This window comes from Caretta caretta, chromosome 1 (genome assembly GCF_965140235.1).
Source record: "Caretta caretta isolate rCarCar2 chromosome 1, rCarCar1.hap1, whole genome shotgun sequence".
In the NCBI taxonomy this organism is placed as follows: domain Eukaryota; kingdom Metazoa; phylum Chordata; order Testudines; family Cheloniidae; genus Caretta; species Caretta caretta.
In genome coordinates, this window is record NC_134206.1 from 331,617,407 (window position 1) to 331,634,727 (window position 17,321).

General features: G+C 39.3%; 1 protein-coding gene and 1 long non-coding RNA gene across 17 annotated transcripts in view; one reads left to right on the forward strand and one right to left on the reverse strand.

The window, feature by feature from the left end:
* The window catches only part of MAGI2 (membrane associated guanylate kinase, WW and PDZ domain containing 2), a 1,189,595-nt gene that overhangs the window by 813,177 nt on the left and 359,097 nt on the right, over positions 1 to 17,321 (reverse strand). For 15 of the 16 annotated variants that reach the window (XR_007354679.2, XR_007354680.2, XR_007354681.2 and 12 more), the window contains exon 2: positions 9,500 to 9,616. Coding sequence is in view for 12 of the 16 variants with exons in the window: in XM_048836471.2 (XP_048692428.1) it covers positions 9,500 to 9,616 (117 nt within the window). In the remaining 4 variants the exon portion in view is untranslated. Of the gene's footprint in view, positions 1 to 9,499; positions 9,617 to 11,047; positions 11,221 to 17,321 lie in introns of those variants that run through there. The other variant, XM_048836480.2, reaches the window with a different exon arrangement.
* Positions 1 to 17,321, forward strand: part of LOC142070651 (uncharacterized) — a 90,835-nt gene that overhangs the window by 19,930 nt on the left and 53,584 nt on the right. The gene's annotated exons all lie outside the window — the stretch shown is intronic.

Genomic DNA, 17,321 nt, shown 5'->3' on the forward strand with positions numbered 1-17,321 from the left:
AAATGTGAACTAAATGCACCCAAAAGGTTCAAAAACCTAGAAGGTTAACAGGAAGGACCAATAATTTATTTTTTTTAAAAGTCTCTTGATTTCTAAGCCAATATCATGATTTTTGGGAGTGTGCCCTGATGTTTGGCTGCTTTGGGTTTGCAATATTCACTGTGGCTCTGTGTCAGAGAGAGACAGAGAGATAATCTCTCAGATAACTAAAACCATTTTGGACTTTATAGGCAAAATCCAATACTTTGAATTCCACCTCAGAGCCTTTGCACGTGCCCAGCTTGCAATGTAAGTTCGTTGTGACCTCTTCTTTTACCTACTGTTCCGGATCTGTAAATGTTTCTATACAGATCTCAAGTAATCAACAAAATTAGTGATATCATCAAGATTCATTTAAAACTATCATGGTCTTTAATCCATTTGGTATCATGTTGTAAAACTATATGGACTTCTCAAAGTTAGACCTAAATCACAGATAGCACTTGTTCTCTGTAGCTCACAAATATAAAAGGATCTATGCAGAAAAGAACAGTACATTAGAGAGAGTTCATGAGAAAGTGGGAGCTGTTGAAAAAAATGGATCAGTATAAAATAATTCATCTAAGCAACAAATATTGTCTCCAAAATTCTGAATTGTGACTATAAACACATCATGCAATAGCAAATTTCTGGCTGCATACATTCAGGCATCATTAGCAAGCTAAGTGGTATGCAGTGGCGTTGTCTGGAAACCTCCAAATGGCTGAAAAGATACAACAACCTACATCACTTAAGCTAGTTATGTGATACATCTTGTCCATGACAACCCCAAAAGACAGACAGAGGTTACCCACTTTTAGAGCTTGCTCCCACTCCTATTAAAATCATTGTTAAAACTCCCATTAATTTCAGAGGTGCAGGGTCAGGTCCTTTGAGGGCAGTGGTACACACTGGCCAGTGTGTGAGTTAAATAAATTGGTTCCTGATATTCAAAAGTGACTTGTGAATTCAAGAGTTCTGATTTTTGGGGTAAGGAATGCAAGAAAGTAGTGGCTGTTATAAGCAAAAGCAAATACCACAAAGTCTTCATGTTACCTTCCTAAGGAAATACAATGTATAAAATCCTACTGCTTCCTTTATTGTATCAAATGATCATACTACAATTCTTACACCACATCACATACCATTTTCTTCCCTTGAGTACCATTTGTTTTTCTTTGGTGTCTATAGTTGTAAGAGAAATATTTCACACATAAGCACAAAGCAGAATAAATGACTGAGTAGCTGAGGTTAGCCACCTTCTGGAAATACTCATTACAAGTTACCTGAGAAAGGTTTACAGAAATTCTGTTTCTTTAACCTCCTGAAGACTACCAACTAACTACAATGCTTCCACCTAGCCTCTTCCCCATTTGCAGACTCCATTTTGATATATGTTTACCCTGGATATTAATTAAGCCAAAATTTTGATTTATTCAAAAATTAAATCTCCAAATTCCTCTTCATCATTATCCACTTTCGCAAACCAACTATATCAAAAAGCTCCTGTGCAAAAGCATTCTGAGCCTGAGCCAAACCCTCTGACTATTGACTCTGATGGGCATTTGTCAAGGTTCCTCCCCCACTCTGAACTCTAGGGTACAGATGTGGGGACCTGCATGAAAAACCTCCTAAGCTTATCTTTACCAGCTTAGGTCAAAACTTCCCCAAGGTACAAAATATTCCACCCGTTGTCCTTGGATTGGCCGCTACCACCACCAAACTAATACTGGTTACTGGGGAAGAGCTGTTTGGACGCGTCTTTCCCCCCAAAATACTTCCCAAAACCTTGCACCCCACTTCCTGGACAAGGTTTGGTAAAAAGCCTCACCAATTTGCCTAGGTGACTACAGACCCAGACCCTTGGATCTTAAGAACAATGAACAATCCTCCCAACACTTGCACCCCCCCCTTTCCTGGGAAATGTTGGATAAAAAGCCTCACCAATTTGCATAGGTGACCACAGACCCAAACCCTTGGATCTGAGAACAATGAAAAAGCATTCAGTTTTCTTACAAGAAGACTTTTAACAGAAATAGAAGTAGATAGAAGTAAAGGAATCACCCCTGTAAAATCAGGATGGTAAATACCTTACAGGGTAATTAGATTCAAAACATAGAGAATCCCTCTAGGCAAAACCTTAAGTTACAAAAAAGACTCACAGACAGAAATAGTCATTCTATTCAGCACAATTCTCAGCCATTTAAAGAAATCATAATCTAACGCGTACCTAGCTAGATTACTTACTAAAGCTCTAAGACTCCATTCCTGGTCTATCCCCAGCAAAAGCAACATATAGACAGACACAGACCCTTTGTTTCTCTCCCTCCTCCCAGCTTTTGAAAGTATCTTGTCTCCTCATTGGTCATTTTGGTCAGGTGCCAGCGAGGTTATCTTTAGCTTCTTAACCCTTTACAGGTGAGAGGATTTTTCCTCTGGCCAGGCGGGATTTTAAAGGGGTTTACCCTTCCCTTTACATTTATGACAGCATTGGACCAGACCCTTATACAATAATAAAAGATTAGGATACATCTTTGCATAACAAGAAAACAAAATCCATAAAATTATAATGAAAAATCCATAAAAAAGATACATAAAACCAGAACATCATCATTTTAACATTGATTTATCAACATATTTATACTGGATAACTTTAACAAGTATTGTGAGTATTTCTATTTCCCAGTATCATTTAATATTACCAGATCTTATATTACCTACAATAGAAGAGGCAGAATGGCCCAGTGAGTAAGGCTCTGGACTAGGAGTCAGGAGACTTGCATTCTGTTCTCAGCTCAGTCACTGAGCTGCTGTATCAACTTGGGCAAGTTACTTCACCTCTCTGTGCCTTGGTTTCACTTTCACACCTTTCTTCTCCGTGGTTTTTAACCAGGGGTACAGGTACCCCTGGGGCTATGGAGAAGTCTTCCGGGGGTTTACATCGACTCATCTAGATATTTGCCTAGTTTTACAACAAGCTACATAAAAAGCACTAGCGAAGTCAGTACAAACTACAATTTCATACAGACAATGACTTGTTTATACTACTCGAGATACTATACACTGAAATGTAAGTACAATATTCCAATTGATTTATTTTATAATTCGATGGTACAAATGAGAAACTAAGCAATTTTTTTTCAATAATAGTGTGCTATAACAGATATGCATTTTTATGTCTGATTTTGTAAGCAAGTAGTGAGGTGTAACTTGGGGGTACACAAGACAAATGAGACTCCTGAAAGGGGTACAGTAGGCTGGAAAGGATGAGAGCTACTGCGTCTGATCTGTTTAGATTGTCATTTATCTGGGACAGTGACTGCCTCTTACTATGTGTCCAGCACCTCGTCCAATGGGGCAATAATCTCAGTGGTGACTTTAGGCATTACCGTAATATAAGTAAAAATAATAATGAAACTCAATCTTACTAACACTTTCACATGATTTGTTTTATTTTTGCTCAAGATACATCAATATTGAACATAGCTGCCAATGACTCAACTTTAAATAGACTAATTTTCAACTTTGATGTGTGCCCACGTTAGATAAATAACAAGAACATTCCGCAAGGGCCCTGCATTGATTTATTCTGAGCCATCAAAGTAAAGTCAGTGCAATAACTAACACTTCTGTGTGCAAGAACAAAACATTAATTAAAGCTAGTAGTTGTGATTTTCACTGATGTGGACTCTTCTTTGCTGTTTTTTGGGTGCAAAGAACAGGTTATTTTATCCTAAGAATAGTGCCATGTGATGAGTAAATGCAACTCTTAACTGTCAATACCTGGTCTTTTTAATTTGTTTATTTTAGAACAGAGTCATGCAGTCATTTTTCACTCATCAAAGATATTTTGGACACTGAGTTAACTCATGAGAAAAATCTGTCTCCTCCATACACTCTCCTTTGAACACTCTTGGAGTTATATTTTTAGACCATACTAACTATAAATCCCAAATATTTTACCATTTCTACAAGCATTATGCAGTATGATGGCCACACATGCACATAATCCTTGGCTCAGATTAATCTTCTTCCTTGTTGTTTTCACAGAAGGATGAAAATCAACTGCTACTTATTAATTAAAATTGTTAGATCACCCTTCCTTTCCTATCTCAGAAATAAAACCAGCCTCCATCCAGATGTTAGCTTTGGTATGTGACTGAGATAGTCTTATCTCGAGTATTAGCTGTCCTTTCACTTTCATATGCTCTTATTATTAATCATAAATTAACAAATTATTATTAATAATAATCATTATGATTATAAATTATGTGCATCTTACTAGTACCCACAGAGTCTAATCAGGCATTATTGCCCCATAATGATAAAGTAGACACAGCACCAGATTTTCTAAAGACCTCGGCTCCGATATGTTCTCAATGGGACTGACCAGGTGCTGAGCTCTTTTGAAAATCTGGCCCTGATTTCGTTGCCTAAATTGAAATTGAGGTCTTTTGAAAATCTGGCCCTAATATAATAAAACAATAGTCCCTAACCAAAGAATCTAAATATATGATGAGACACAATAGGTGGAGATAAAGGAAGAAAAGGTAGCATTATTCCTATATGCCTAGAGATGCCAGATTTAGGCCTCAGTGTTCTAGGCCCTATATAAACACCTATTAAGGGACAATTCCGGTGACAAATATCTTACAATCTAAATAGACAAAGTTAGGTGCAAGAAAGCAAGTACGTCAGAACCTCAGAGTTACGAACACCTCGGGAATGGAGGTTGTTAGTAGACTATTTCTAAGAGTCTCTTTCTCCTTGGCATTGCTCCTTACAGCGCTGCTTAGTCAGTAATTTACAATGTTGTGTGAATATGTCCTTTGGGGGAGGAATATATGTAAACCCAATCTTCAGTCTGTATTTCTTTGAAAACCTGTATAATGGGGCATCTGGAACAGCACCCTTAAGAACGTGCAATGGAGCATTACCACCACCACCACTAAAAAAAGTTTCCTCTAAGCCAGTGTTCTCCACAATACTTTATCCTTGCTAGTTAGGTCTCAGGTAGGGCTATCTCTGCATGAAGAATAAGGAAGAATGGACAGCCACTTCCTCTCTCACACACTGCGCATGTGGCATCTGCAATTTGGCTACAAGCACTATGTAGCACAAGATACAGCATGACAAACACTGCCCCTTAGCACTTATGGCATCAGAAGAGTGTCTGTGGTCCCTCCTCCATCCCAGCTAGCACCGGGACAGTTACAGCGGAGTCAATGCTTGCTATAACTTTTCTATGGTTCAGCAACGATCTCACCACACACCTCCTCCTGAGGATATTGTGCAGCATAACACCTCCTTGGCCATTGCTCCTCACCCCTCAATAAGCCTCTGCCATACAATTACACTAAGGATGAACTGTACATAATACCAAAAAAACAAAAAAAACAAGAAAAGTGTAGTTCAACTACTAACAACTGGACATTAAGATCTGTGCTCCCACAGGCTCCTCTCTCCTCCAACTACCTTTTTACAGAGTTCCCTGGCTTTCCTTCGAGTGTCTGACTGTCCAAAGCCCTGCTTCATCTATACAGCTGTGCGTAATCTATGCTGGGAGTTAACTCTGTCTGCTGGTCTTCAGGGAGGACCTTTGCATTGCTGTGATGGATGTAGCAGTGTCCCTCACACTACTCAAAGGGCCAACTCTGTTTTGAATAGACTTTGTTTTGCTCTCCATTGTTTGTTATAGTTGAAGCATTTAAAAGCTTCAACATGTTGATGTGTCCCTTGCTACTTTTATCTCTTTTCTTATGCTTCACATGAACATGCCTTTTTCTTCATTTCCTTGCTTCATTAATGCTGTCCGCACAGCTCTGGGGATAGAGTTAGTTAACTGTTGCTTCACTGCAAAAGCCTTGCAAATATAGTCCCAAATTCTGCCATTGGATATGTACATGTAATTTCCATCGGCAATGCAGTGAAAATCTATTTCATCTGTCTATGACTACTGCAACACATGTACTGAAGGCAGCATTTGGGCCATCGGGCCATACGACCAGTTCCCCTTTGGTGAAAACAGATTTGCAAGGCCAAACACATGAAAAAAATTGCAAGGAAAGTAAGCCCAAGAGTCCAAATTCTGATCTTAGTCATACCCACAAAAACCCATTGAATATGAGCAAGGAATTTGACCCACTCTTTATTTTTGCATATCGTTATGCATTTCTGCCTGTTCAGCCTCTTTGCTCACAAAAGGGAAAATATAATTTAGTGGGTCAAATTCGCAGCTGGTAAAAGTCTGCCAAACTCCACTGACTTCAAAGTGCTTATCCTGGTTTATAACAGCTGAGAACCTGGCCCTCTGTTTTTTGTTGTGCACAAAGCTCCTGTGCACTCCAACAGCTGTGTGCCTGTGCCTTTTAATTTGACCCTCAGTTTGCCGATCTTTTGCTGTGATGACAATGGGGGTGTAATTCTCCTTAAAGCACTGCCGCGGCACAGGATCCTCCTTAAAGTGCTGCTGCAGCAGCGCTTTAACATCGCTGCCCCTTCCCCCCCTCCCCCAGTTGGCAGCAAAAGGGGCAGCTGCCCTGGGACCGGTGATTTAAAAGGGCCCTTTTAAATCGCCGCAGGAGCCCTGGGCAGCACAGGCCAGGCAGCGCGGATGGCTGGGAGAGGCTGACCCTCAGCCCCGCCCCTTCTGCCCATGGCACTGTCCCTTCCAGGGGCCCGGAGCCAGGCCCCCGTACTGGTAAGCGTTTCATATTACTTTCACCCTGGCTACTGCTATGTCTTGTGGCAGGATTTGTGGGAAGCACATGCATGAGCTACATTCATCGTCTTTCTTAGATCTACTGGCAATGGAATAGTTTATTTGATAATCTAGCTATATACCTGTGAAATCGTCTCTTTACTGTTTATAAAAGAAATCATTTTGTATTGTCAACCATGACTTTTACCTTCTAATAAAGAGTTTCAGAAGTGCTAACTGCTTGAAGCACACATTTAAGTCAATGGGAGCTGTGACTGCTCAGTCTCCCTGAAAAAACAGGCCCTTGATAATTGTAAAGAAGTAAGTTCATAAGGTATATTAAAAACAGAAAATATTTTAGGAGTGCATTCTCCTCTAAATGTGCAGGTGTATATGTTGTTAACATTGACTGGACTTACGCATGAACTCTGGAAGCAGAATAAACCCACGTGTAAGATATATTGTAGTCTCCTAAATTCTGACAGTTTTAAGAAACCAATGGACAACGTGCGGCCTATTGTACGTGATAATGTCCTTTTCAATATTTATTATTTGGGTATAAGTAAACTTTTCAACAAAAATCAAAGGTAAACTCATTATGTATTCTGTTAATTGTTTTATTTTAAAATTCCCATATTTTGGAGATGCTATCTATCTTTCCAATGGTTTTAAGACCATTTTGAACAAGATGTCATGCTCAACAGACCATGGTTGTTTTTTTCCTACCACCTGCAAATGGAGTAGGAAAATGGCTTTATACTGTCTCCAAGAACATGCCTGGTTACTTAGTAATTCAACAATTGTCATCCATGTCACCATCAAAGTAATTGAAATCTCTTCTGATTGATGTTCTTGGATTTTTCAGACTTTTTTATCAGTATAAATATTTCGTGGTCAGCTTTCTTATCCTATCCAAGTGGGTCTATAACAGTTTCTCGTGATTGTTCTTTACCCTTTTACCTCTAGTTCATTTCAATTCAATTCAAATTCTATCTACTCTGGAAGCCAACCTGTAAGTGAGTGTACTATCCTTCTGCATGGTCCTACTGCACCCATCTTTTTTTCACTGATACATTTGCTCCTGCTTGATAACATACCTCCTTGTATATACTATAGTATGCAATGCAGTATTTTGCTGGCCTAGTTAATTTCTCGATTTAGACAAATCTTGAGGTCATATCATGCCCTCAGTGCACACACATAGCTTCCACTGACTGTCACTGGAGTTTGCATGTGTGGATCGAGGGCATGATACAGCTCTAAGTCTAAATTACTCACTACATGAGAAATGGTTGACTACTGAAACTCCTGCTCCTCAGATATTCTCCCCCATCAAACCTAACCATAGGATGCCAGGTAGCAGGTACGGATATGTTTTCACACTGGTCACATTGTCTTTTAAAATCCATATCTCCAGAAGTAAAATATCAGTGGCAATCCATCCATTTTGGTTGATACTCTAAATTGAAGAGGGGTATTATAAATACCCAACTTAGTGTGTCAATGGCCCTCGATATACCCCTATGTTTAGATAACTTTAACAATACGATATTGTGCTAGGTCCTGGTCTCAAAACATCTTTGCATTTTCACCTCTGCCTGGATCCACTATTCTTCTTCATAATGCATTTAAAGCAAATCCAGTTAGTCACAACTCTCACACAAAAATAACATATAAGCATCCTTTAGTCCTACCAGGGACATGTTGTTCACCTGAAAGTAAGATATTATATTTATTTACCTTCAGCTTCAAAACATAGTAAAAATGACTGTGCCTCTTTTTTAGTGCTTCATATCTACTTTCTTTTATATCACTGAAGATGAAACTCAGATAGGAACACTGACAACATCACAGCTTTCAAAGTGCATTCACCCGTTACCGTGTAAACAGTCAGTCAGTACAGTCAGTCACTTACTTTAATCTATCTTCCTTGGCCCATCACTCTAATGTCACACCTGTAAGTTCAAGGGTGCACACCCCGCACTTCCCGATTTAAATGCGGATTACATTTATCCAGCTATTACACTATGCCAGAGGTATGAGTTTTGACAGACATATTGTCAGTCACCAAACAGCTCTATTCAGAAACACTTGGTGCTGCGAGTCTGGCATTTCTTATATTACTACTCTTCATATGGCTAGTATACAAATATGTAAATTGATTCACTACTAAAAATATGACCAAAAAGTTTATCTAAGGCTCTAGATCTAAATATAGTTGACTTGTGTTCCACCAAAAACTTCATGCAGCCGCTAGACAGGTTGAACGCTTGAGACTATACCGGCTGCAACTAAACTATGCGGTCTCTTAATTAGTATATTTCCTTCTTCCTCCTCCTATTGTATTTCCATCTCCTCCAATATAATACATAAATGCTAAAACTCATATGGATTCTTTATGGTGCAGATAAAATTCCAACTATCAGACACCAGCTTAACTGTCCTGCAAAATGGTCAAATTATTTTTTATTTTAATTTTTTAGAACCAGACCAACTACAGAAGAAGCCACTGTACTTAGAAATACTCTCTTTGCCATTATAGCTGCAGCTTCCAACACAGCTAGCAACACTAGAAATTACCTCTGAATTATTTGGAGTAGTCTCTAAGCAATAATTCGGTCCACACCAAGCCACAAATCAGAAAGAAGCTGCTCTATCCAAAAAAATCCCCCCATCTCTTTGTATTTTGATGCTTTTATGATTTTTAACTTGCATCTACGTTCATTCTGGTAACTGGTCACCTCATCCAGAAAAAGGGTATATATTCTTCCCAATACTCACATGGCACTGTGCGGAGGTAGAGATTGTCTCGTATGATCTGCTGGAGCTCGTGGTCCACCGAACCTTTCTGGAACCGTAAATTGAGGTAGTGACGAAGGTCCTTATCAACGATGCCTCCTGTAAAAGCGACAAGAGGCCACTGAATAAAAGACAAAACAAAGCTAGTCACAGATTTTAACTTCTTTTTTAAAAAAAAATTAAATAATCGCCTTCGGCTTGCAATAGAATCAGTCACTTGCAGGCTCTGCTACTGTACAGATCACTTTCCTTTATGCTACTGCCAGGACAAAGGACAGTTTTTAGCTACAGAAATGCACTCAGCATAATAATATATAATTTCTCATTGATAATTATTTTCAAGAACGAAAACACTTAATGACAATTGAGTAGTAAAATCCACAACATTAAAAAAAACAGACATCTATGACACAAAAACCACAGACAGAGATGTCAAAGTATTTTACTGCACAGGCAGATAACATGTATTACGCTCTGCATGATTCCTTAGCCATTGCCCATCAGTTTATTAAAAAAGAGAATTCCCTTCTCCAAACTGTCCCTATACGTCACGTGAAAAGCTCTAACTCCAAAGGCAATCAGAATAAAATGTAAGTAAAACACTCTCAAATGTCCTTAATGCTCACAAAAATAATAAATAATCAATACCATGTTCACTATAAATGATCCCTGCATGTGGACAGTATATAATAGCAATCAAGTGCACTTATTTCATTTCCCTCACTGAAATCAGATCAATAGTAGGGTGATAGCATCTGAAAAAAATTTACAAACTTGCATGTAGATGAAGGGAATCAGGTTGAACATACAGTCTCTCCAATTTCACCATTACTTTAAAGCAAACCAGCTTAGACATTGAATCACTGCTCAGCTGGTTATTGTATGCATCATATTCAATTATTAAAAACAGATACATAAATCAAATCTAATTTATTTAATAAACATTTCCAGAAATATTTCCCCTCCATCTCCATTAACTAACTCATGGATCATGTTTTGTTACTTTAGGCAAAAATCTATAAATAGATTTCTTACTTTCCCAAAATACTGTTTAACATGAGGGATAATATAGAAAACCCTTCACATGCCATTCACAGACATATTCCCCAAGATGAAACATCACAGTTGGATTGATTTCTAACTTGTTGTGTCACACATTCAACCTCAAAGCATGCAAAACAAAAGACAGCTGTAGCTGAACCCTCTCACAGAAAGTACTTGGACTCTGTATACAGAAAGATTGTCCTGCAACTATGAGCAAATATCCTCCCCAGCCTGATTATCCCCATCACATCGAAAGCCAATGGAAACAGCCAATGGTTATACAAACAAAATACTTTTCTCCTTACAATTATTCCTACTTCCCTGTCAATAGCAAGTCAATAGTCTTTTTACCCCCACTGTTTTTCACCAACTTCAAAACATTTTTGTTACAATTCCACAAAAGCTTATAAATAAATTGCAAGCTTTAGTTAAAATCAAAAGCAACTGACTTCTACAATAAACATCCCATCAAGACATGCAAAGTACCTATGTGCTGGTTTCCCAGATAGTCAGGTCTTCCATGCAGGTCTCGTCTCTGCTCTGCAGCTGTCCAAGCTGAGCTACTCAGTCCATTACTTCAGCACTACCAAACCTTGTTTCTAACCACAGGCTTTATGTGTAGGACTAGACCATACCTACTCCTGCTAGATTATTACAAGAATACAGAGAAGTGAGGGCTGGAGGAAAGCTGCAGAGAAATGCTCTGCTAGTGATAGGAATTAACCATCCTTTCTGATTGGCTGTAAAGATAAAAAGTCCTGCAGCTCTTGCTCTCTCTGTTCTCTCTAATGCATGGAACATACCCACTGATGCAGATGCTTTCTGGCAGCCTGAGAAAATGCCAGCTATAGAACAGCAAATGTAGTCTGCCTACTGACATAAGCTAGAATCAGTTACCTTATGGAAACGGCTCTGATGTAACTACATTTAGTAGTGGTTTCAGAGTAGCAGCCGTGTGAGTCTGTATTCGCAAAAAGAAAAGGAGTACAAATTTGTTAGTCTCTAAGGTGCCACAAGTACTCCTTTTCTTTTTACATTTAGTAGTGTATGTGAATTCCTGACCCTAAAAATGCAGTCTTGATTTACATCCACCTCTTCAAAACAGCCATTTATTTCACCTTGTGTCAAAAAAATGCCCCACAAATCCTTACAACACGACATGAAAAGAGTCACCTGATACTTTTGTAAAAATGTAAATTTCAAATGAAAGTATAAATATATATATATGAACAATAAATGATATCCATAACCTTCTACTTCTTATGCACAGATTCAATAACTGAATTTAAGATCAGCCTTAATACTTGAACCCTGTGATTCAGGAAAAGAACTGCCAACCTCCACGCACAAGTGCAACATACCAACATTGTACTCTGCACATCGTTATATAATGTAGCATGGAAAAATGTTTGTTTTAATGATCTGATCTAAAGAGCAGTCAGACAAATCACAGAAAGAATATGTATAAGCCACAGTATTTCCCTATTAAAAATCATTATGTTCCTAGCGTTAATTGACATTTGGTCACATGATGCTATTTTGTGACTCTGATAGAACGATTAGGTTTACACTTCAGAAGGCTGAAACTGTATTATATTTGATTTCATATGCATGACAAATACTCCTATGGGAAAGAATTTTTATTTAAGCAAAAAAATTGAAATTTTCCCCTCTCTATCACTCTAAAATGTTCTGCTGCTCTAATTCATTTCAATGTTCTTTAAAGGTGTGCACCAATTTTCTCAACTGGTGCCTACTATATCTTTAAAACATTGGCCAGCAGGCTTTTAGCAGCCTGATCTTGCTCCCACTGAGGTCAAAGGGAGAACACCCAGTGACATGAGTAGAAGCAATACTGTGCCCTGAGACTTTCTGCAGGAAACATTCATGAGTCTCTATGATGAAACAAGCCTTCATTTAACAGAAATGGGTTACATTTAAATCATCTGATACAAAAAATCAGGAACAACATCATAAGATGAGAAATACAAAAACAGGAATATGTTCTTTAAAAGGCTGTACTAAGGTTTAGCAAAATTATACACTGAGCTTATTTTAGAAAGAAAAGGAAAGCACCATTGGCACTATCTGTAACAGCTAAAAGGTACTAAATCTGAAGGATAAGAACTTGAGAAAAGAACTTTGTATGAGAAGTAGCCTCTGTTTTTGTGGAGAAGTAGAGACATATATAACTGACCATATCCAACCCACCTGACATATTTTTCCAGCTTCCATGACAAGTTAACTTTCTGTACAATGACAGGTTTCAGAGTAACAGCCGTGTTAGTCTGTATTCGCAAAAAGAAAAGGAGTATTTGTGGCACCTTAGAGACTAACCAATTTATTTGAGCATAAGCTTTCGTGAGCTACAGCTCACTTCATCAGATGCATCCAATGAAGTGAGCTATAGCTCACGAAAGCTTATGCTCAAATAAATTGGTTAGTCTCTAAGGTGCCACAAGTACTCCTTTTCTTTTTTCTGTACAATGCAACTTTCCTTTAAAAAAAAAATCAATCAGGTATGTTTATAGCTATTTTGGTTGTGAATAAACATCCCTAGCACGACGAGGCATAAACCAACGGAACATTTTCTTGAGCCTGCTAGAAGCCTGAAATGATAGCTCTAGAAAGATGTGAATTGTAATGTGAATTATAGCTTGTTAGGTATAGGCTGTGTGCCTAACACCTGATATTATTGCAAATGTTTGTGAAAAGCAGGTAAATTTATGCAGAAATGGCCAAATAAACAAAGGGCATAAATAGTTGTGGTCCTAAAATTGCTCCTCCCAGGCAGATGCTGAATGTAACAGTTACTTTACTAAGGACCCGATCTCGCAAATAGCTCAACATGGGTAGGCACACCTGTGCCAGTGTGGAGCCCCACTAAAGCCAAGCACAACAGCTTGCAGGATGGAGTCCTATAAGTTACTATGCTCTTAAGTTACTATGCACATTCTACCAATCTCCCATTGTAATAAGTGGAAGAGCAACTCTGAGTGAAGGAGACTAGATGGTACTAGATTCCTGAATCCATCCAAAAGATCATAATTAAAAAATTAATTCCGTCCTCTCCACAGGCTGAGTCAGACAACTATGTCATAGAGGATCCATGTATTAGCAGCCACGACTGGTCTTTTTTTTCCTGGCTTGAGGCATATACTGTGTTTCAGTTCCATTTAATTTCAAGGAATTCCATGGCTTTGCTAGCTGGGAATTATAGGATAGCAATTAAATACTTCCAGTAATGATCTCTTTCATACTGTATGCAAAATAAACACAAAACACAAAATGCAAAGTCAAATACAAAGTACTACACTTGGGAAGGAAAAATCAAATGCATTGCTACAAAATGGGGAATAACTGACTCGGTGATAGTACTCCTGAAACAGATCTGGGGGTTATAGCAGATCACAAATTGAATGTGAATAAAAAATCTGATGCATTAGACTTGGAAAAGGTACAGAGAATGGCAGCAAAAACGATTATGGATATGGAACAGCTTCCGTATGATGAAAGATTAAAAGACGGTTAGTGTTCAGCTTAAAAAAAAAAGAGACAATTAAGGGTCCTAAACAATCATGAATGGTATGGAGAAAGTGAATGGCAAAGTGTTATTTACCCCTTCACTTAACACACGAACCAGGGTCACATGATTAAATTAACAGACAGCAGGTTTAAGAGAAGCAAAAGGAAGTCATACAACACAGTCAACCTGTGAAACTCACTGCCAGGGAATGCTGTGAAGGTCAAAGATATAACGGAGTTAAAAAAAAATAGACACGGTTCTAGAGGGTAAGTCCACCAATGGCTATTAGCCAAGATGGTCAGGGATGCAACCCTATGCAACCCTAGTCCTTAAACCTCTGACTGCCAAAAGCTGGAACTGGATGACAGGGGATGGATCACTCAAAATTTGTTTTGTTCATTCCCTCTGAAGAATCTGGCATTGACCACTGAGAGAAGACAGGATATGCTAAATGGACCATTGGTCTGGACCACTATGGCTGTTTTTATGCTCTTAAGAAACAACAGGCTTAACTTGTAGCAAGGGAGTTTGGGGTCACATATTAGGAAAAACTTTCAAACTATAAGGATAGGTAAGTTCTGAAATGGGTTTCTAAGGGAGGTTGTAGAATCCCCACCACTGGAGGTTTTTAAGAATAGGCTGGACAAAACACCTGTCCGGGCTGGTCTAGGTACAGGTATTGCTTCTGCTTCCGCTCAGGACTTTGATGAGCTCTTGTGGTCCCTTCCAGCTCTATATATCTATGATTCTATGTCTGTTTTAGATGCAGCTACCAATCATGACGGCAAACTCGTAGACTTGATTGAACTTGATCCCATAGATTACAAAATTAAATACACTTGGTCAAACTAAGAATGTCTGTCTTTGCATGTTTCACCCATGAATTTAATGAGCAAAGTATATCCTTTCATAGTGTTTTAATATATATTTTAAGTCTAGTTTCTTTCTCCTCTCAAAAGCTAGTAGCAAAGCCCATTTTTTAAAGAAATGCAATAAAAATACACAAAGGGATATTAAACAGTTTGTAGCTGCTTAAAAAATTCAAAACTGGAGAGGATAATTGCTATTTCTGAAAAATGACAGAGATAAATGTAAGGAAGTTTATACTTTTCCCCAGCCTGAATGTTGTTAGTGGCTTTTCATATTTTCCCATTTTGTAACCCTGAGATGCTGCAGATGGAACTTTATTGTTTTTATTTTTCAGAGAAGGATTGGTTGCAAAGTGTGAATATTCCTCTTGCTGTTCAAACTACGTTAGGAGTAAGAAATAAAATATATAAAGCTAATATAATTCTTCTGGCTTTAGCTTACTAATAAATATTTTACAAAATGTGCATGAATTACTACTTTCTCATCCTGTATCATAACTTTTCAACAAAGTGACTTCCTAGGACCTGGAATGGTAGATGTTATTTGTATTTTAACAGTATAATCAATCACATCTCAACCATGAACTACTGTCTTGGAGATTTTATTTATAGGGATTTGAATGGAAAAGATTTCTGTTTTCCTGGGTTCTATAAATAACATTTGTAAAAGAAGTCTATGAGTAAGAGAGTCTCATGTCTAAATTTCCATCTTTACATGACCTACATGCCTTAGAAAAGTAAAATGTAAATTCCCTAAGATAGGTACCTACTCAGGGAGATCAGGGCTTTAAAAAGCCCGCTCCTAAGCAACCAGAGGAGCTAGCGAACAGAAGTGGCTAACAGGGGAGTTTTGCGAGGGAGTACTCCAGGTGAAGGAGGAGTGATAACGTGGCCCTTGGGGTAAGTTCGTTGTCTGTAGTGTTTGTGGTGTGCTTGCTGCCTGACTGAAATATACTGTGTGCTCTGTTTGTTTGGGGGACCCTGTGCTGAATGCGTGTGCGCTGAGCGTGGCGGCCTGCTAGGTAAGACTGAGAGCTTCTTAACGAGGCTGTGATCCCTAAGCCTTTTAACACCCATGAACCCTTAAGCAGGGGGTGGGGTTACTCAGGGCTTCTCCGGGAGACCAGTGATTTAAAAAGCCCACTCCTAAGTGACCAGAGGAGCTAGCAAACAGGAGCGGCTAACAGGGGAGTTTTGCGAGGGAGTTCACAGGGGGAGTGTGAGCAGAGGCTAGAATTCAACATTCTTTAAAGTTAAAAGACAAAAACACCCCCTGGATATAAACAACAACAACAAAGGAACCAGCTGCAGGAGGAAAAAGAGAATGCAGGCAGAAGTCCAGAAACAGAGTGGGGGCTACCCAGTTTATTGCACCCAGTGCAGCATGCATGATTACCTGCCCTATGGGCCGGTGGCGTATGTGTGCATTTGGTGCAAGGAGCTTCTGGCCCTCAGAGACCGTGTACAGGCTTTGGAGACCAGAGTGGCTGAACTGGAGGAGCTGAGCGAGACAGAGAGGTACATAGATGAGACTTTCCGGGACACAGTAGAACAGTCCCTCACCCGGTCTGACAGCCTCTGTGCGGTTGAGAAGGATGAAAGTCCCAGGGAAGGAGAGCATCTAACTGGAGCAGAGGGAAACAATCCCATAGTTGGGACCCTCCTTCCAGATGATGTTGGGGTATCCCCTCACACTGAGGACACCTCTCCGGGGGGACGACGACCTCCAGCCATTAGAAAGAAACAGGTATTAGTAATGGGTGATTCGATCATTAGAAACATAGATAGCTGGGTTTGTGATGACTGGGAGAACCACATGGTGACTTCACTGCCTGGTGCAAAGGTTGTGGATCTCTCAAGACATCTAGATAGACTTCTGTATAGTGCTGGGGAAGAGCCGGTGGTCGTGATACACGTAGGTACCAGTAACATAGGGAAGGATAGGAGAGAGGTCCTGGAGGGCAAATTTAGGCTGCTAGGTAAAAGATTGAAGTCCAGGACCTCCATGGTAGCATTCTCTGAGATGCTCCCAGTTCCACATGCAGGGCCAGTTAGACAGGCAGAACTGCAGAGCCTCAATGTGTGGATGAGACGATGGTGGAGGGAGGAGGGGTTTAGATTTATTAGGAACTGGGGAAACTTTTGGGAAAGGGGGAGCCTATACAGGAAGGATGGGCTCCACCTAAACCAAAAGGGAACCAGATTGCTGGCACTTAACATTAAAAAGGTCATAGAGTAGTTTTAAAATTAAGGGAAAGCCAACAGGTGCAGAGGAGCACATGGTTCAGACATCCCTTAGCAGAGGATCTATAAATAGAGAATCTCTATGTTCTAGTGAGGACAAGAGGATGGAAAATGAGAAAAT